Source organism: Eschrichtius robustus, chromosome 19 (assembly GCF_028021215.1).
Source record: "Eschrichtius robustus isolate mEscRob2 chromosome 19, mEscRob2.pri, whole genome shotgun sequence".
NCBI lineage: Eukaryota > Metazoa > Chordata > Mammalia > Artiodactyla > Eschrichtiidae > Eschrichtius > Eschrichtius robustus.
The window spans coordinates 62,853,991-62,873,572 of NC_090842.1; the positions used below are offsets into that span (position 1 = coordinate 62,853,991).

The 19,582-nt window shown below is 57.7% G+C and overlaps 3 protein-coding genes across 5 annotated transcripts; 1 reads left to right on the forward strand and 2 right to left on the reverse strand.

The window, feature by feature from the left end:
* Nucleotides 1–805: 805 nt before the first annotated feature.
* PTH2 (parathyroid hormone 2) lies at nt 806–1,597 on the reverse strand. Its single transcript, XM_068529448.1, has 2 exons — nt 1,479–1,597; nt 806–980 (listed from the first exon to the last, which is right to left on the reverse strand). Exons 1-2 carry the CDS (start codon nt 1,595–1,597, stop codon nt 806–808), a joined length of 294 nt encoding a protein of 97 aa, XP_068385549.1.
* A 2,540-nt stretch (nt 1,598–4,137) lies between these two features.
* GFY (golgi associated olfactory signaling regulator) lies at nt 4,138–6,420 on the forward strand. The gene is made up of 3 exons (XM_068527496.1): nt 4,138–5,317; nt 5,591–5,764; nt 6,221–6,420. The coding sequence occupies exons 1-3, from the start codon at nt 4,138–4,140 to the stop codon at nt 6,418–6,420; spliced, it is 1,554 nt and encodes a 517-aa protein (XP_068383597.1).
* A 611-nt stretch (nt 6,421–7,031) lies between these two features.
* On the reverse strand, nt 7,032–18,614 carry SLC17A7 (solute carrier family 17 member 7). Of its 3 annotated transcripts, none has more exons than XM_068527805.1 (12): nt 18,518–18,614; nt 12,819–13,071; nt 11,756–11,874; nt 11,356–11,470; nt 11,189–11,276; nt 10,834–10,920; nt 10,600–10,742; nt 9,801–9,950; nt 9,494–9,626; nt 8,721–8,831; nt 8,400–8,527; nt 7,032–8,161 (listed from the first exon to the last, which is right to left on the reverse strand). In XM_068527805.1, the coding sequence occupies exons 2-12, from the start codon at nt 12,930–12,932 to the stop codon at nt 7,868–7,870; spliced, it is 1,482 nt and encodes a 493-aa protein (XP_068383906.1). In that variant the 5' UTR covers nt 12,933–13,071; nt 18,518–18,614; the 3' UTR covers nt 7,032–7,867. The 3 variants fall into 3 exon arrangements, with proteins under 3 accessions (XP_068383906.1, XP_068383905.1, XP_068383907.1); XM_068527804.1 differs by lacking the exon at nt 18,518–18,614 and adding an exon at nt 15,405–15,466; XM_068527806.1 differs by lacking the exons at nt 12,819–13,071; nt 18,518–18,614 and adding an exon at nt 12,199–12,268.
* Between the last annotated feature and the right edge of the window lie 968 nt (nt 18,615–19,582).

The following is a 19,582-nucleotide window of genomic DNA, read 5'->3' on the forward strand; positions in this document are numbered from 1 at the left end:
AATCCTCAAAATAGGTGAGGAAAATGAGGCTGGAAGGTTAGAAGCCCTTCCCAATACCACACAAGTAGGTTTAGGGGAACCCGGTTTTGAACGGCAGATGCATCTCCAGAGTCCCCCCACCGCCGCCCCCCCCAACTTTCCAATGCGCCCAAAGAGAAGTCGGGAAGTGATGCGAGAGCGGAAAAAGAGAAATTCAGAGAAAATGAGAGCCGGGAGAGAGACGGAGACCTAAAAGAAGAAAGAAAGAAAAAAAAGACACGAAGGAGACAGGCAGAGAAAAAAGAAAGTGATTAAGAATGGAAGGAAGAGTTTTAGGCAGAAAGAAGAGTCGAGAGAGGAGACAGAGATTCCCCAGAAGGCCGGGAAGCCATGAGGGTGAAAAAGAAGTATAGAGACTCCAAGAGAGAAGGACAGATACCCAGAGAGCAACAGAGAGCCAGAGAAAGAGGCAGTGACTCAGAGGGGGACAGAGACCTGGGAGGTTACAAAGAACAAGAGAAGGGGACAGAGTCGGGGGTGGGGTGGGAGCAGATATGCGAGTGGAGAGGGACAAAGGCACAGGGTGAGAGGAAAGGACAGAGCTGGGGCGGTAGTGCAGAGAGAGAGAGGATGAGTAGAGTGGGAGATGAGAAAAGAGAGAGGGAACTGGAGGTAGACGCCAGCGTAGCGGACGCAGGGCCCGCCCCCGTGCACACACACACACACACACCCTCCCGCTACACACACACACACACACAAAGCACAGGAAGGAGGCGCAGTCCCGACGCACAGCAGGGTCTTTATTAAGGTGGGGCGGGCGGGGCGTTCAGGGCGCGTCCAGAACCAGCAGCTTGTGCATGTACGAGTTCAGCCAGTGGCGGCGCTCTAGGGCGGCCAGCAGCCGCGCGCGCTCCCGAAAGGCCGCGTCGTCCGCCAGCGCCAGGCTCCGCCGCGACTGGGGGGTGACCGGACCCGCCCAAGCCCGGCTTGGGGTGTGGAGTCTGCCGGGAGATGGAAAGAGGCGGTTTCCATGTGTCCGGGCCCGCCGCCCGCCAACTGTCCTCCCCGCGGTCTAACTCGAAGCCCTGTTACTGCACCGTCTGTGGAGTGGCTCAGTCTCTGTCCCCTGTCTCTCTCTTTCTCTGTATGGGTCTCCGTCTCTGTGTTCACCAGGTTCGGAGCCTCCTGAGTACAGAGACCGAGTCTGATGCACCTGTCCGGCCCCAGCGCCCGGCGCGCGCCTGGCACACACCAAGACCCAGTAAACGTTGTTCGAGGAACAAACCCGTTCCTGCTTCGGCTCCTTTCAAGTCTCTCAAAGCCTTTCTCAGATCCTTGTGTATCTCTTTGTCTTGCTGATTCCCTGTCCACCCAGCATCTCTGTCCTCTCTCTGGGTCTCTGTTCCCCCTTTCTGAGTCTCTGTTCCCCTTTCTCTCTGGGTCTCTTCCCACCTCTCTGAGTCTCCACCCTTCCTGGGAGACCTGGATGTCCTACGTACCTGAAGACCCCCGCGGGAGGCAGGGCGGCTCCTGAGGCGGTGCGGTGGCCCCAGGACACAAGTAGCAGCAGCAGCAGCAGTCGCGCCCGGGGGCTCCTGGGTACCTGGCGGGTCTCCATCACCTGTGGAGAGACAGGAGAGAGCTCAGTGAGGCCCGCGTCCTGGCCCAGAACAGAACCCCGGCCCCACCATCCACCCCCACTCCCCTGCAGCCCGTTTGCAGGGCCCCCTACCGCGCAGTGGGTTCCGGCAGCGAGGCTGGCAGCCCCCTTATATCGCCTCCACAACCCCCGCAGCGGGCAGTGACGCAGACCAGGGGGCTGGGGGCGCCAGGTCAACCCCCGCCCAGGCTCATTAGGAGCCGCCAGCGATAATGAGGAGCTGGGGGTGGGGGCCCCGCCGCTGCCTTAGCGGCCACCCACTAATTGGGACCAGGAGCTGGGACCTGAAGAGAATTGGGAGGGGGAGAGACAGACAGACAGAGAAGTGGACACAGGGGGTGTGTCAGAGGGATAAAAATAGAGACCGGCGGAAGGACCATCAGAGCAGAAGCCAGAGACACAGAGAGAGAAAGAGAGACAGGGGGAAGCAACAGAAGAGGGACTGATGGGGAGAAGCAGAGACACAAAGAGATGAAGTAACCATGACAGGGAAGGACAAAGACAGAATGACAGAGAAAAGGAAAGAGAGGAAGAAAGGGAGCAACAGAGGAAGAAAGAAGGGAAAAGGAAGGAAGAGAGAAAAGAGAGGGAAAGGGACCAAGAGAGCCAGCTAGAGATGGAGGAATGAGGGAAAGAGCACGCATAAAGACAGGAAATGGAAGGACAGCCAGCCTGGACAGAGAGGTCCAGAGATGAATCCAGACAGTGAGAAAACCAGAAAGAAAGAGTGAGAAATGTGGGGGTGGGGGGCGCGGGAGGGGGTTGGTAAGAGAAAGCAAAGGGTATGTGCGGGGGGAGGGGCAGTGAAGGCAGGTATAGTGACAGGCGAAATCAGGAAAGTCTTAGAGACACTGCAAAGAGGGGAAAGAGACAGACAAGGACCCTGACTTCCCTGAGGATGTGTCCAAGCCCTTCCCGGGGAGGAACTTGGGGGTGTTGTGAAGATAAGGCCCAATCCCCCTAACACTTGCTCTTAAGAGGGTGCTGTCTACACAATCGAATGGTAGACAAAGGTTGGGAAGTCCCAAAGGGCAGTAGCAATCTGAATCTCTGATTGACAGGACATGGGAACCTAGACTCATAGTTCCCCAGAGAGGAGAGGAACAGAGCCTGGCTCTGGGAAACTGGATTCCTGGATCTGAGGGGAGAGGTCTGAGGGTCCCGACTCCTGGCTCTTGAAGTGGGAGGCTACCCGAGACCTGGATTCTTGGGTTTGGGTGTAGGAGAGGGCAGAGGGCTGGGACCCCTGGCTTCACATGGAGGAGAGCTTGGTTGGGCCACATCCCTCCACCAAATGATCCAGTCCCTAACTCCCTTCCCCTCTCCAGAGACAATTCCCTTATCTCTGTCCCTGTAAAAGTTCAAGCCTGTCGCTAGGCTCCCAGGATCCCCAGGGTGGGGGTCAGGTGCGTCATGTGCACCCCTGAGACCCTACCTCCTGCCGCCCTGCCCAGAGCCATTCTGCAGCATTCACTGATTTCTGCATTCAGCTCTGCTCACCTGTTGTTATCTTGGACCCCACTGAGCCGGTAAGAGACCCCAAACCCCAAGTGACCCTGTCCCATTTGGGTGTATGCCCACCCCACCTCCACCTGACCACAGACCTAGGCATCTCTGCCCCAGACCAGCCCCTGAGACCTTGAGATCCCAGCTCCATCCTCAATAAACAGAGACCTGAGTCCTGCCCCACGGCTCTCTCCTCCTGAAGGCTGAGGAACCCAGACCCTTATACACCTATCTCTGGAGGACAAAGACTCAGAGTTCCCAATTTCCTTCTAACTCAGGACCCAAGAGTTCCAGACACCCATTTCCTTTCTCCCCTGTAATCCAGCCCCCCTCCAAGCTTTGCTCCCTCAAAACTCTAGGCATCTGAACCTTCAAGCCTCTCTTTTCTAAAGAATTAGGAATTTAGACCCACATTTAGGGCCCTCCACCCTCTGGGAGCCAGGAGTCTGAACCCCCAGCAGCCTTCTTGACCAGGATCCAGGAGTCTCCCTCCTCCCCCAGTTACAGGCATTTAGGCCCCCTCCTCCCTCAAATCCAGGCGTTCAGGACCCCAGCCCGCAGGCGTTCCTTCTGAGCCTCCTCTAATGTAAACAACTGTTAAGTCAAGGTGTCCCCAGGGCTCTTGGAGAGGAAGAAATCCCATGCCCCTCAGAGGTCTACACCCTTCGAAGCCGAAGTCAAGGAGGTCTGGGGGCTTGGAAGGTGTCTTTCTTTCCCAATTTTCCTGGGACCCCTTAGGGAAACAGATAAGGAAATTTACTGCGACTCCCAAGAAGCCCTGTGCCTCAGTCTCCCTTAGCTACGGCGGCTACCGCCTCACAGCCTTCAGGGAGTTGCAGGGGGCTTCTCCTTTACCTGGTGCCCCGAGCTGGGCGGAGACGCGGTCTACCCGGAGACCAGTGGGCGTGGCCTCCGGAGTCGCCTCCCGGGCGACTTCTGGCTTTAACCCCTTCCTTCCCGCTCCCCCACTGCTACAGGTAAATCCCAGAGCTATGAAATCCTTCAGCCCGATCCTCTTCCTTCTCGTCTTTCTCTTCGCCTGGCTGGGTTCCAAGGCTGCCCCTTCGGCCTCACCGCCTGAGGGTTCCGACTTCTCGCGGATAGACCACCCCTCTCAGCCCTCCCCTCCTGCATCTGGAAATTCCACTCTCAATGGGAGTAACCCAGAATCCCCCAGGACCGCTTATCCTGAGCCCTGCAAGACACCTCATGCGGTTTCCCCTGAGCCCTCCCCCCTTGAATTCACTGAGACCCCCAACACTGACCTCCGAGAAAGCCCACACCCAGAGTCTCCTGAGGCCCCCAAACCTAACTCACTCAACACCTCAATATCAGAATCCCTGGACACCCTCCTAATTAAACCCTCCAAAATGACATATCCAGAACCTTCTGAGACCCCCAAACCTGACCCAACTGAAATTCCACACACAGAATCCCCTGACACCCCCAAACCTAATTCGTCCAAAACTTCACACCCAGAATTTCCTGAAACCCCAAACCCTGCCCCTACACAAACTCCACACCAAGAATCCCCAGAGATTTCCAAACATAGCTCCACTGAAATCTCACATGCAGAAGCCCCTGAGACCCCAAATCCTGACCCCACCAAGACTTTTGACCCCAAATCTCCAGAGACCCATGACCCTGACACCACTGAGACCCCAAATTCTAAATTCCTCCAGACACTCCATCCTGACCTTACCAAAACCCCCCACCCAGCATCTCATGTAGGCCACAATCCCAACCCCACTGAAATTCCCCAAACAGAATTCCCCACTACCCCCTACCAAGATGCAACAGAGACCCTCCCAGCCTCTGATCCTGAGATCTCCACTAGTCTTCCCCCAGAAACGCCTGCACCCTTCAAGGAAGAAGTTACTGCCCTAAATGAGCTGCCCCTGAATCCCAAATCAGAAACCCTTGCAGCCACCCAGCCCGACGCCCTTAAATTGCCCACTTCAGAATCTCCTGGGACCGTTGATCTGAAAGTCCCCCAGAACTCTAGCCCTAAAGGGCCCGACGCCCTTCCTCCCTCAGCCCGGATTGTGAGGTCCCCTGCTCCTCCAGGGCCCCCCAATCAGCCGGCCCCTGTCACTCCGCGGGCCCCCCAGCGGCGCAGCCGAGGTGAGAGAGTCAACACTATCATCGTGGTGGAGCGAGTGAAGGAGACTGGTGAGGGACTAGGACCCGGACTCCTGGGTCTGAGGGAGGAGGGCCCTGGGAGCTGGACTCCTGGGTCGAAAGGAGGAGAAGGCTGTAAGCCCCTCTTCGGAGTCTGAAGTGGGGAGGAGGCTGAGGGCTGGTACTGCGGGGTCTGAGGGAGGAGACACGGGGGGTCGGGGCTCCCGGATCCAAGGCAGGAGGAGGGTGGGATCTGGATTCCTGGGTCTGAGGGTGGAGGAGGCTAGGAGTTTAGATTGCTGTTCCTGGGCCTCCTTCCTTCAGGCGTGACCCTGGTGGGGCGTCCCCGGGGCGAGGCAGGCGGGGCCCTGTGCCTGTTCCTCGCCGGGACCGGGCTGCTTATTGGCATTTTCCTACTCGTGTGGTGTCTCTACCGCCGGGCGGCTCGACACCGGCCCTTCGCACACCACCGGCTCCCGAACGACGGAGATGAACCGGGTGAGCAACCCCTGTAGCGTCCCGCTCCTTGAATGCCTGCACGTTTCCTTAACCTGGTTTCGCCTGACACTTCAGGGCGCCCTACCTAAAAGTACAGGTCCCCATCCAAGGTCAGTAGAAGCCCTGAACCCTCCAGGGTCAGGTTCTGCCCCCCAGTATTCTGAAATTTCACACACACATGTCCAGTTCCGCCCCCAGCCCAGCCGGGAGTTGCCGCACGCTCGGAGCTGCAGGTCCCTACAAGCCCCGCGCCTTCCCCTCCAGGAGCGCGGCAGGCCCCGCCCCTGCTGCGTGGACGCCACGCCCCCTCGACTATTCAGGGGCCCTTTAATTCGAAAACCCCGCTCCAGTGGAAGGTCGGAATCCTCTTCCCTGTCTCCTCATTGGCCAGCAGCTCAGTAGAGGGGACAGGCCCCCTGTCAGCCTATGGATGACCTCGTTCCTTTGTCCCCACAGTTATGCATTTGGACGCCCCGAAGGACCCCTACAACCTCTACTTTTATGCGCCGAACGCCTGGGTCCCTTCACACATCGCTACCAAGCAGCCACCGCCCACCCCCCCACTGCCACCCAAGCTGCCTCCGCCGCCCAGCGGGGGCCGCCCCCAGCACCTGGAACCTCTCTCCCCCTCCACGCTCCCCAACAACTTCGTGTGAGCCCCTCAAGACCTGCACCTTCCCCAGACGGAGGAAGGACCCAGAGGTCCTGTCCTCCTGGCCCGCTTTGCTACATAGGGGTCCTCTCGGATAGAGGGTCCAACACGCAGAGATGCTTTAGATGTCAGAGGAGAACATACTCTAAGGACGAATAAATCACGTGTTCCCACAGCTAGACAACTCCTCTGGCCTAAGTCCTGGGGGAGGAGAGTGGCTGGGGTCCTAGGATCCCAGATGTGAGGAGGGAGGAGGCTGGGGGCCTGGACTCCTGGGTCTCAGGGAGAAGCGTGCTGGGGACTCCCAAGGCCAATGACGACTGGGTGTGTACACCAAAGCATTTTATTGGGAGAGGGGCAGGGCAGGGTTTACAATCACAGAGACAGAGACACAAAGACACAACCCTGCCCCGGGGAAAAGCACCCCTTTTCCCCAGCCCCATTCCCTTTCCTGGGATTCTGTGACTTCTCCTATATATGTTCCCCAAATTCTAAGCCGAAATAGGGGAATCTGAGAGGGGAAGGATCCCAGATTTGGAGTCATTTAGCCCCTGAGGGAGGCAACAAATGGCCACTGAGAAAATGAGGGTAGTTTGAAACCACCCAGAAGAATAAAGTGCAAGGAATTGGGGGGAAGAGGAGCATCTTGAACCACCATGGGAAAGTTCAATGCCGGTGGCTTCAAACCATTGAGTTGATGGACTTGAGCAGCCACTATTTAGACCTGAAAACCGTGTCAGAAAAAGTGCATGGGAGTGAAGAGAGGCATATTGTTAAAACTGCCATTTTGGTTGTTTCCCTAGGTATTGTGCTAAGCTAGGGAGAAGGTCTTGGGGAATTTGGTGCTTCAGCAGAATATGCTGGTGGAGGGAGGGGTGAAGAGGTGTGTGTGTGGGGGGGTGCTTGAAACTGCCATTTCCCCTCAGAAACGCTGGTGAGAATCAATCCCTAGAATGGCAGGGATGGGTGATTAGGTAAACCAACTTGGAAAATGCAGAATAGAGTTGGGAGAGATTTGAAACTTCTAGACGGAAGACCTTGAATTTTTCTGAAAGGGGAGGGGGGGCTGAGTAATCTCAGGGCTTAGCCTGAGAGTCCCTGGGGTTCAAGGAAAGGGGGAGGTGCCCAAAACCACAAGAGAGAGTAAGAGATTGAACTGTCCATTCAAATAAAGCCCTGAAAGGAGAGATTTGAAACCACTGAGGCAGAAAAAGTGGAGAAGGGAACCTTTAGGGGAATTTGGGTATCCTTGAAACTGCCAGTCTGCAGCTTCACTACCCCTGAGAGGCAATTGGGAGGGGAAGAGGACTTGACAGCACTGGGAACAAGGGAGAGTGCTTCTTAGGCCTGAGGCAGGACAGAGAGGACTGGGGTTCCTTGACAGTGTCACTCAGGCCAGAGATGTGTGGAATGGAGGTCCTGGAAACTGCCATCCAGCGGGAGGCACACGGTCAGTAGCCCCGGACCGGGGGTGGGGGTCTTGGGGGTTGAACTGTGCTGTGTGTAGCTCCATAGGAGGGAGGGGGAGCAGGGGGTGCCCCGGGGGGCTCAGCCTCATCCTCCATTTCGCTTTCGTCACTGCCAGCCAGCTGGTCATGGCCAACAAAGCCACATTTCTCTTCGCTCATCTCCTCAGGCTCCGCCCACGGCTGCTTCTCTCCGGAAGCGAAGACCCCGTAGAAGATAACTCCTCCATAGTGCACCAGGGAGGCAATGAGGAACACATACTGCCACTCCTCCCGAGTCTGGGGCGGGGACAATGGGGAGGTGAAGTCAGAGGACAGAGAAACAGGAGGTGGAGAGAGAACCTGAGCGGGGTGGGGGTGGGGGGCAGGGAGGCCCAGAGAAAGGGAAACCGAGATCCAGAAAGAGGCTGAAAGAGACCCAGAGAGGGCAGGGATGGAGCCCAGGGAGGGTGGCGCACGTCAGGAGGGTAATATACACAAATTTGGAGGGCAAGTGGGTCAGGGCCCGCGCACGGACCTTGTGCTTAGTCATGGCACCCACGATGATGGGGCACACCATGCCGGACAACGTGCCCACGCCGTTGGAGATGCCCATGAGGATGCTGGCATAGCGCGGGGCGATGTCCAGGTGGTTCACGTTGAACCCTGGCAAGGCGAGCCAGGAGACATCACAGCCGATTCTCGCTCGAGTGACTCCTCCCCCACCCCTACCTCCCCCCTCCCCGCCGTTCTGGCTTTTTAGTCCACCTTTTGCGAGGCTGGGAGTCTCCTTCCTGAGCCAGGAAGTTCCCCACAGAGGTGACCAGAGTTCCCCCAGGGGCGGATCGGCGGTTCTCACCAGAGATGGCGAAGCCGCTGAAGCCCACTGCGAGGACAAGGAAGGAGATGGCCACGCCCTTGGAGTGCGAGTAGCCGACCACCAGCAGCAGCGTGGCTTCCATGCCAAAGCCTACAGAGAGCCGCTTATCTGAGCGCTGGCCGCCCCACGCCTCTCCAGACCCGTTCCCGCCGCAGCCGACCCCTATTCGCCCCAGTCTGGACACTTCCACTCCTGTCCCTGGCTTTGTTCCCCATTCTGTCCGCGCCCGCCCTAACCAAGCCCTCACCTCCCCAATGCCTGGCCCTTGGCCACGCGCACAGGCTCGCCGCCCCAACCTGGCCCTCCGTGGCCCCACCCACTGACTAGGCCACGCCCCGAAGACGCAGGGTCCAGGCCCCACCCAGGCACCTTCGCACCTTCCCTCTCTGTCCCTATTCATTACACTCAGACCTTTGTCTCTCCAGGTTCCCCCTCTTCATCACCCAGTTCCCATCCTACTCTGGCCAGCCTCGTATAGACCCCGTCCTTCCAGACCCAACGTGGTCTCGCCTTTGCTCCACCTGTACAGCCATACCTGCCTTGCCCTTCTACCCCTCGGCCCCTGAGGCTGCCACATGCCATTCTGTTCCAGCCAAGTCCGGTCTCACCCTGGCTCAGCCTTTTTGGACGCGCCCCTGGGCACGCCCTCTGAGCTCTGCCCCTTCCCCAGAGTCCGGCCCCCTAGATCTGCCCCACGGCGCTCTGCCCCTCCCAGGCTGTCCCAGACCAGATCCAGGCCCCGCCCCACTCACCCCCACAGTTCATCAATTTGCGCACGTTGGTGGTGGACATGATACGGCGGCTCCTGAGGAAGTCGGCGATCTGGCCTCCAATGGGCACGATGATGGTCATGACCAGGTGAGGCAGCGCTGACACCAGGCCCACCTGCGCCAGCGGGCGTACAGGGAGGGGGCTCAGGGGCCACGTGCCCGGGGTCTCCACGGCTCAGGTACCACTGGCTCCTCCCTGTGCCCCGTTCCAACCCCTTGGGATCCAGGTCCCTCTCCTTCCCCCCTCAACCCCCGCCGCTCCCGCAGCACCCTCCCTTCTGGGCCCAACCTTGCTGATCTCAAAGCCGAACACTTCTTCGAAGTAGGCGGGCTGGGAGATAAGCAGCAAGTAGAACGTCCAACTGCGGCAGAAGTTGGCCACGATAATGGCGTAAACTGGCATGGACGTGAAGAAGCGCCGCCAGGGTGTGTTAAACTTCTGTGGTGGGCGAGAGGAGGGACGGCTAAGACAGAGAGCGGGGCTGGGTGCTCTCCGTGTCCCTACAGGGATCCCTCTATAGTCCCGCAGAGACCCAGGTTTCCCGATCTCACTAAAACCTCCAAGGACGCAGGGTCGCCAGCCTGACCACGTCCCCATAGGAACGTTGGCATCCCAGCCTCACAGTAACACTTCAGGGATGCAGGGATCCCGACTCTACAGTGGCCCTCAGGTTGGCAGGTGTCCGGAGCCCACGATGACCTTCAGAGACTCATAAATGGACCCAAGAGTCTCTTTCCATCCAATTACGCCCCCTAATTCTAGCCTCACCCACCCCAAGGTCTAAGCAAAACCTCACATTCTAATCCGCCTCTGCAGGTTTAACCACGCCCATCAGTGGTTCCGCCCACCTCGCCATCAAGCCCTGCTCTCAGCACCTGCTAATGCCGTTCTCTCCGGGCTTTAACCCCGCCTCCTAGGTTCTAGCTCCATCCACCTTGCGTTCCCATCAAGTCTCCTCTAAATGTCTATGGAAACCCACCAAGATCTACATGCAGTGCGGGTTCAAAGCCCATTTTTCTCCTGCGTCCCTGCCTCGATACCTCTCCTCTCCCCACCACGCCCCCGCCCCGCAGGCTTGGGCCCGGACCGTGACGGGGTTCATGAGTTTGGCGCTCTCTCCGATGGCGTCCTCGATGTACTTGCGCTCCTCCTCGGAAATGCTAGGGTGCAGCGCCGGGGACTCGTAGGAGACGAGCAGCCAGAACAGGTACCAGAAGATCCCGAAGCTGCCTGGGGGGGTCAGGAGGGGGATGGAAGCGAGGTGACGACCGGCCTCGCTCTGCCCCAGCGCCACCCGGACCCAGGCGTCCGGGCCCCTCACCGTAGACGTAGAACACAGAGCTCCATCCTGAGTACTGCACCAGGACCCCGGCGAGAGGCATCGCGACCACTGCCCCAGCATAGGAACCTATGGGGGATGATACAGGATGGAGAAGAGTCCCATTCTCTCTCAAAAGCAATAGAGCGGATTCCCAGCCCCCACCTTTCTGGGACACAGATGCACAGGCCACAGCCCCTCCTCCCTCGGATACTTCAGTCTGGGTCACCAGCGCCCTCCTCTCTCAGACCCGGGAGTCCAAGCCCTCATTCCCCTCCTTCCTCAGACCTAAGAGTCCATACTCCAGCCCCCTACATCCTCAGACCCACAAGGCTGGATCCCAGCCCCTTCCTCTCACCGCAAAAGGCTGTTGTTGCCAGGCGACTCCGCTCTAAGGGCGGGGCCCATTTGCTCCAGATCCCGTGGCAGGCGGGGTACGTGACCCCCTAGGGAGGAGAAAGCCAAAGTCAACGAGAAGAGGCGAGGCTAGAACGGCGGCGGGGGTCATAGGGGGCGGAGCTTTACCTCTACCAACCCCTGCAGGATCCTCACGAAGATGACACAGCCATAGTGGACACGGGCAGCCGAGGGGATCAACATGTTTAGAGTGGAGGTAGCCACAATAGCAAAGCCAAAAACCCTGATAGGAAGAGTTCGTGGTCCGAGAAAAGAGTCCAGCTATCCCGCCATACCTAGGATTCTGCCCTTTCCTCCCACAGCAGGCGAGGCCCTGCGCCCCCAGAACCCCAGGCCCCACCTTCTCTGTGACCCCCCACCTTCCACAATCACAAGCCCCGCCTTTCTCTAGGACCCTGGTCCAGAACCCAGGCTCCTCCCATTTTCCCGGAGTCAGCCCCCAAATGCAAGGCCAAACCCTCTAACTCCACCCACACTCTGCCGCCCACTTTGAGACCCCATCCCATACCTGTTGGCTGCGAATTTTTGGCAAATAAATCCTCCAGGAATCTGGGTGACAATGTAGCCCCAGAAAAAGGAGCCGTGTATGAGGCCAACAGTCTCTGGATCCCAGCTGAACTGAGCTTTCTGTGGGCCAAAAGTCACATCAAACCAGCATCTCTGCCCCAGGTTCTGCTCCTCCACCAATCAGCACCCACAGACAGTCCCTCATCCAATCAGCAACAAGGATCCCCTCTCGCCTTCAAAACACCTGCCAATCAGAGCTCGTGCCACCTACCCCAACTCTGCTCCTCCATGTTGCTAAGACCGCACTACCTTAGCAGTGGGGCCTGTTGCTGCCTAGAAGCCTAGCTCTGCCTGCTTCCCTGTCTCAGGGTCCCTTCTCTGAATGTCTAGGGGCCCATATATGGGGGTGGGGATTCTTTCTCCACTTCTAACCAATATACAAACCGTTTGCTGATTGACCAGGATGGGGTCTAGGCAGGGACAAGAAGTAGCCAGAGGGTCGGGCCTGATTGGAAGGGAACAAGGGGCGGGTAGGCCACAGCCCAAATCAGGAATTTTTTTCTGAGGCGGGGTCATGGCCTATAATGAAATTAAAATAGGGAGAAAGTCTGAAATGAGGCGGAGCTTTAGGTAACGACCAGAGCAGATGGGGGAGGAATTTAAGCAACGGTGGAACTTCAGAAAATCGAGAATCAAAATTCACGGTGGAACCTGAGTTGCACCTGGGATTAAGATGCAACACTGGAACAGGTGTGGGACGCAGGTGGAGCAAAGTTGCTAGGAGGCCCAAAATGAAGCAGGGGCAACACATAGGGAACCTAATGATGGGCAGTCTGCATTTTGGAATCAGAGACCTGAAAAAAATAGGGGCGGGGCTTCATTTAGATGGGGCGGGGCTTAGGAAGGGAAGATCCCCGAGATGAGATGGAGCTGAGGGGGCAGCACAAATGGGCGGGGCTACTCAGGCTGTGGTGTGGAAGGGGCGTGGTGTGGGCGGATGTGACGTCATCAGAGGGCGTGGGCAGTGTTATCAGCAGCCTGAGGTAGCGCCCGCCCTGAGCTACCTGCACCACCACGTGGCCCCCGCGGTGGGTCGTGCTGTTGTTGACCATGGAGACAATGGCCACGCCCAGGTTGCAGCGGATGCCGAAGCTGATGCAGAAGCCCAGGCCGCTCATGATGGCGATAATGTAGCGGCGAGGGAGACCAAAGCAGGTGCAATCCACGACCGGCTGGTCCCGGGTCTGCGTCGTCACCGGGCGCCCATCAGCACTCAGCTCCAGCGTCTCTGCACCTTCCTGCCGCTTCTCCAGAAGACTGAGAGGCAGCAAGGGTCAGACTCAGACGTCCAGTCCCCAGCCCCCTCCTCCCATGACACAAAAGTCCAGGGCAAAATCTGCTTTTCAAGACCCGGGATTCTAAGCCCTCTTTCCCCAGGAGTCCAGCCCCTGACTCCCTTCTCCCCCTCTGGATCCAGGAATCTGGACCCCGGTCTCCATCTCCCTCAGATGAGGAATTCGCACCCCCAGGCCCTTCCTCCCTCAGACTCGAGTGGGGAATTCCTCAGTTCCCTTCTCCCCCAGCCCTGTCACCTCTTGACTCAGTTGTTTTAGACCCAGGCTACCCTTTGCGATCCAAAACCCTGTGACCCCAGCCCTCCCCGCCAAGGTCCAGAGACACTCTCCAGCCCCCTCTTCCAGATATGAGCCTATTTGAGGAAGCAAAAGGCACTAAGGAGATGCTTCAGCAAAGGTGTCAAAAGAACAGATGCTTCTCAGCCACGTCTGCTATATATACGGTCCCCCCTCCTCCCCTGCCCCTGTGGGATGCCCTTCCCTGCTTCCAGGCACCAGTTGTGGGCCTGACATCCAGCTGACTCCATTCAGCCGCTGGAAGCCCATTCCCAGGGATTGGGGGTGCGGAGACGTCCAGGGCACTGGAATCCAGCAGCCCAGCTGGATATCCCTGGAGAAACTTGAGTTCAGGCTGTCAGCCTAGGGGGTAGGGAGGAGGAGTGGCGGGAGGTGTCCTGGCAAGGGACAGATGGCCCTGGTAGGGGGATTGGCTCAGTCCCCAGTGAGGCTCTCGCCCCCGCCTGTTCTGGATCCAGGATTGAGTCTGTGATGATGTATAGAGTACTTGGAGGGCCACCTCAAATCCAGAGAGAGGCTGCAGGGAGAAAGAGGTGCCCTGAGGTGGGTGTGGAAAGATTCAAAAGGAGGGCTACAGAGACAGGGTGGGGAGTGCAGAGGCTGAGAGAAAGAGGGTCAGAGACACAGAGGAAGGAGAGAGACCCAGAGAGAAGGGGACAGATATCCAGAGAGAGAGAGACAGACATCCAGTCAAGAAGAGAATAAGACAGGGGCAGAGACCCTGAGAGAAGGTGGGGGACAGCACAAAGACCCTGAGAAGGAAAGGGACAGAAACCCAGAGAGGGACCCAAAGTCAGGTAGAGAGAGAAACCCAGGAGAGAGAACACAGAGGCAGAGACCCAGAACGCTGAGAGAAAGATGGAGAGACTAGGAGCGTGAGGAGAGACAGACTAGGGATATGATTTGTGAGGTGCGGCCCCGCTCCGAGGCGGGTAGGCAGCCAGGGGATCGGGCTGGATCCCAGGAAGGGGCTAGAACAGATGGAGGCGAGGGAGACTGGGACGGGGGAGGAAAGAACAGCCAGACGGTCTGGGAGGAGGCGGGTGGAAGAGATGAGAACAGCAGCCCTCCCCATCCTAGAATTTAAGGAAGTGGAGGAGGGGGTTAAGAAATGGGCGGTGGGTGGAGAAAGGGATGGGGGAGCTGACAGAACCTAGCGGGATGCGGAATGAGACCCTGGGCAGAGAGCCAGAGAGAGGGGAATGGAAGCCCCCAGAATGAATAGCACAGGGTGGTAGGGACTGCCCCCCATCAGAACAGGCCAGCCAATGAGATTAGAATTTGACCCAGGTTGCTCTCACATGCTATTTGACCCTGAAACTCAAGATATGATTGCAGCCCCTGAAATGTGATATTCATTGTTAATACTAGGACATAGATCTTAGATCAAGGCTTTCTAAACTGAGGGAGGCAGTCTCAGTATTCCATACCTATAAAATGGGGGCAAGAGTAGAATGTGAGGTTACAAAGAGGGAACTTCAAGGTGATATTATCATTTCAGAAGAAGAGAACCAGGGATGCAGAGATGAAGGTGGCCCCAATACTTCACAGAGGACAAGAACAGAGAGGGGAGACCCTGGATGGGGTCCCTTTTCCTCTCTGGATGCCTGGAACTCAGGTCTAGGGACTTGGTGGTGAGGAAAAGCAGCACTTAGGAGGCAGGTAACCAAAATGAAGACGGTGTCTCAACCTGCCTCTCTGGGTCTCTGCCTCTGCTTCTTGCAGATTCTCGGTCCACTCCCCTCTCCCCCGTCCCAGGTCTCTGTTCTCTTATATCCCTTTGGTTCTCCCTTATCTTCCTATTGTACAACTGAGGAAACTGAGGCTCAGGAAGTGGAAGTACCATGTCCAAGGTCACACACAAGAGTAGCAATGGGGCCTGACCACTTCCTGGCCCTCAGCCTCACCCCTCCCAAGGCCTGGCTCTCAGAAAGGAGGTATTTTGGCTCCTGTCTCTCCTGTATTCCCCTTCCCCCCCTTGTCCTTGCCCCAAGTCACCTGGGTTACCGTGTGTTTCCTGGTCTGAGGGAGTTTTCCACCCACTCCAGCATCACTCATCTCGAGGATGTCTGCAGCCTCCATCCCAGACTTGGTAGGGAGACTGACCTGGGTTCGAATGATGCCATATTTATTCAGCCATTGTTTTCCCCCCCTTTTCCAACTGTGCTTCAGTTTCCCCAGCTTTGTCTAGAGGATTAAAAGGAATCAGGGTGTTGTGTCCAATACAGGGCATTCCCCCTGTCTCGCCAACCATCAAAGTGAACCCCAGGATTCAGATGCTCTTCTGGGCTCAAACTCCTTGGTGGCTGTCCTGGTGGGAGCCCAGAACTCTGGGGTCTCTAGGGGCTCAGAAGGCAGCTCAGAGAGGTGACGGTAAGGCAGAGACAGATGGAGAGAAACCCAAACACAGAGAAGCTGAGAAACAGAGACTGAGGGAGAGGGCCTGAGAAACACATCCCTCCTGCTGCCGTCCCCCTTCCCAGCCCCTCCACCAGCACGTCTCTCTCCCTCTCCTGACTTCACACTGATGTATTTTGAGAAACTCGTGAAAGGAGGTGAGAAAAAGGGTGGGGAGGGGCTGGAAGATTAGGAAAAGAAGGGGTGAGGTTATCTCATCTCCCCACCCCCCTCCCATCACTGTGCCATCCTCCTGCCCCCTCCCTTCTGTCCAGCTTTATTCCCATCTCTCACGTTACTGAAGGGTGGGGTAACTTTGGAGCTAGGAGGTGATCTGCAGCAAGCAGGACTAGTGTTAGACTTAGAGAAGGACCTGCATGGTCTAGTGAGCTGGTCAATCAAAGATGGGATCAGAGCTGTGGGCCAAGGGGACCCAAGGGTCTGAGGGAATGGCGGCAGGGGCATGGTGCTGATGAGGCCATCTCCTCCCCGCACTGTGGCCAGATATTTTTAGGCTTCTCCGCAGCTGAGTAATTTCTCTGACTTGGAGCCAGGGCTGGGGTTGGGGGTGAGAGACTCGGGAGAGGTGTCCAGACTGCTCTGGGGACACCCAGGTCACTGGGGTCATCTCTTTGGCTGGAAGGAAGTCCCTCTGAGCTCTAGCCTGTACCCTTTGGGAAGTCTGTCCTACCCCAGGAGCCTAATTTTTGGCCGGCAACTCCCTTCTCCACCAGAGACCCAGGATACCCTGGCTTCTTCCTGCCAGCTTAACTCTCCTCAAGGACAAGGACCAATGGGCCCCAATCCGATTTAGCTTCAGATTAAACTCTCTGAGAGATGGAAACTGGCAAACACACAGAGATGGAGAGACCCGGGGTGGAGGAATAAAAACCCAGAGAGAGGGTCAGAGACCCAAAGGAGAGGGTCAGAGGCCCTAGGGCAGGGAGTTGGGGGACAGAGATTCAGAGAGAGAGCGACAAAGACCTAGACAGAGGGGTTGTAGAGAACTAGTGAGAGCAATGGCCAGAGAGCGGGACAGAGACTCAAAGATAAAAGGAAACAGAGACCTAGAGAGAAGGAACAGAGATCTAAAGAGAGGAGGCAGAGAGAAGATAGGTGAACGGAGACCCAGAAGCGGGGGAGGGAGTCAGAGACCCAAACAAGGGGGATATATAATCCCAGAGAAAAGAACAGAGCCTGGGATGGGGTGGGGCGCAGAAAAATGATGGATGAGACAAGACCAGGGAGAGCGGCGCCGTCGGAGACAGAGGGAGAAAACTGGACAGATGGGTGTCCCCCCACCCATGGGTATCGCCTGTCTAGCTGTCCGTCTGCGCCCAGGTGGGAATGAGCGTCCTCCTCGGACCCTAGCCCTCTTTTCCGCCCAGGATCCCCACCGCGCTCACCGGTGCAGCCTCCCGAGGGCACGACCCGCCAGCTTCCGAAACTCCTCCTGGCGGAACTCCATGGCGGCTGCCCCTGCTGCTGGTCCCCCCCGCCCCGCCGATCCCCCCGCCCGCGGGCCCGGGCAGCCGCGTCCGGGTACCCGGGGTCCGCCCCGGCCCGGCCGGCCCCGCAGCTCCGCTCGGGGGGAAGGAGGCTGCGAGTGCGGGCTGTCTGGGGGCTGTCACTGGACTCAGCGTCGGGGGTGGGATGGGGCAAGGAGAGGCCCCGCCCATCCATGCTAGACCCCGCCCCTTGCATTCTAGTCCCGCCCGCCTTTCGCAGCCCTCCATCCTGGTTCTTGCCCCGCCCTTCCACTCCAAGACCACGCCTCTGGGTTCTGAACTCACGTGTCTGGGTTGCATCGCCCCCAGTTCTGTCCCTTCCCGGAATTACTCCCCCCTCATCCATCCCCCACCAGCTCCTTCTACCCCAGATTTTCTCTCCTCCCGAGTTCTTTCCCATCTGAGATTTGCTCCCCCCGATTCAGTTCCCCCTAATTTCGTCCCCACATTTTCATCCCCTACAGTTTCATCTTCCTCTGAGTTTCCTTTGCGTTTCATCCTCCCAGCCCTATCCCTCCGAATTTCTGTGCCCTCCAGTTCCACATCCTGCCCAGCGCCCTCCATCCCCAGGCCGCCACATCCTCAGTTCCAACTTTCTCATTCAGAGGGTTCTTTTCTCATTCAGGGAATTCCTTCCCCCTCCCTAGATTCCAACCCCTATTTCGATACACCCATTGTCCCTTCTAGTTCTTCCCCATCCAGTTTCTTCGCCCTTGACTCCCATCCACCTGTTTCCATTTTCCCCTTTTGAATTTCATGTCCCTCCAGTTCTATTTCCCCTCTAGGCGCATCCCGCCTTCCAGTTCCTTCATTTCCGATTTCCTTCCCATCTAAGTTCATCCCTTATAGTTATACTCCCTCCACCCCCAGTTGCTGGTCATTATTCCCTCCCTAGCCTCGGATCTATCTCCGCCCTTTGAGTTCTCTCCCCACCCTGAGTTCTGTCCCCACCCCTTGAGTTGTGTCCCCTTGGATATTTCTTTACCCCTGAGTTCTGTCCCCTCCCCTGGGATCTGTCCCTGTTTTGATATTTTCCCACACCCCCTGGAATCGGCACCAGGAATACGTCCGTGAGTTCTGTCCCCAGCTACTGAGTCCTCTCCCCGCACCTGAGTTCTGCCCCACCTTTTGGGATCTGTCCCCGCCCCCTGATTTCTTACTCCACCCCTGAATTCCAGCCCCGCCCCTCTGGGGTTGAACCTCGACCTGTCTCCAGCCCGCTGGCAGGTCCTGCCCCGCTCCTTTCGCCGCCAGCCCCTCTTTCCGACGCCAGATCCAGGCCCCAGGAGGGTGCTCCTTTCCTCACTGCCTCCCTGGGTCTGGCCAAAAATACATTTGGGATTAAATTTTCATGATGTGGCACAGGTCCCGAGGGAGTGGGAGGGAGCAGCCGGCGCGGCGGGCGGGCTCCACGGAAGGGATGGCCCGGCAGCCGCTGCCCGCCGCAGCCTCTAGCTGTGTCTCGCTGGGCCTCTGGGTGTCACAATTTTGCCTATGTTTGAGAAAACCTCGGATTCCCAGGGAGGAGAGGCTGGGGGCTGAAACTCCTGGGTCAGAGGGAGGAGGGAGCCTGGGGCTCGGACTCCAGAGTCTGAAGGAGGAGTAGCCCACGGATTCGTCCACACGCGCCACCCTGTGGTGACAGAATCCCCGGTCTGGGTGCGGAGGCGGCGGTCGCGGCTCCGGGCCAGGTGTGAAGGTGGAGCAGATGGTGAGGAGGAAGGAGTGGGAAGGGGGCCCAGCAGCTGCCAAATCCCGGGCCTTCGCCGGAACCATCACCATGGAGACCGAGGAAGGCAGAGAGGACCCAGCCCCACACTTTCGGGACCCGGGAATGAGTTCTTCTTCCTCCCACGGAGGGTTCCCATGCAAACTACAAGTCCCAGCGGCCGCTGGACTTCACCATTTGCTTCTGAAGGGCCGCTTACTCCGAGGGCCGCTGGGAGTTGTAGTTCTCTGAGACAACGGGCTGACGTTGCGTTGCGCCCTCTGGTGGACATGGCGCCCAAGTTCGCTATTTCCGAGGCCCAAGGGACCCTACCCAATGTCATCCCCAAACCTTTTCACCTTCTCACCATCTAATCCCTCTTTCCCCACCCAATTCACTCAGTTCCAGCCACACTGGCCTCCTCGCTCTTCTTTCAACATCTACCACTGAGGCTCCTGCATTTACCTATCCTCCTAGGATTCACTATGGAAGAAGAGTGTGTTGGCAATCATTCACGAACTCAACAAATATTTATTGAGTTCCTACTAGGCGTCAGGCATTGT

Bases quoted from the DNA above. Each gene is read 5' to 3' on its own strand.
- GFY (XM_068527496.1), top strand. From the start codon at position 4,138: ATGAAATCCTTCAGCCCGATCCTCTTCCTTCTCGTCTTTCTCTTCGCC. The intron at 5,318-5,590 runs GTGAGGGACTAG...TCCTTCCTTCAG, and splicing joins GGAGCGAGTGAAGGAGACTG to GCGTGACCCTGGTGGGGCGT. The intron at 5,765-6,220 runs GTGAGCAACCCC...TTGTCCCCACAG, and splicing joins GAACGACGGAGATGAACCGG to TTATGCATTTGGACGCCCCG.
- SLC17A7 (XM_068527805.1), bottom strand. From the start codon at position 12,932: ATGAGCGGCCTGGGCTTCTGCATCAGCTTCGGCATCCGCTGCAACCTG. The intron at 11,277-11,355 runs GTAAAGCTCCGC...TCTCCTCCCTAG, and splicing joins TCCTGCAGGGGTTGGTAGAG to GGGGTCACGTACCCCGCCTG. The intron at 8,832-9,493 runs GTGAGTGGGGCG...GGCTCTCTGTAG, and splicing joins CAAATTGATGAACTGTGGGG to GCTTTGGCATGGAAGCCACG.
- PTH2 (XM_068529448.1), bottom strand. From the start codon at position 1,597: ATGGAGACCCGCCAGGTACCCAGGAGCCCCCGGGCGCGACTGCTGCTG. The intron at 981-1,478 runs GTACGTAGGACA...ATCTCCCGGCAG, and splicing joins CCTCCCGCGGGGGTCTTCAG to ACTCCACACCCCAAGCCGGG.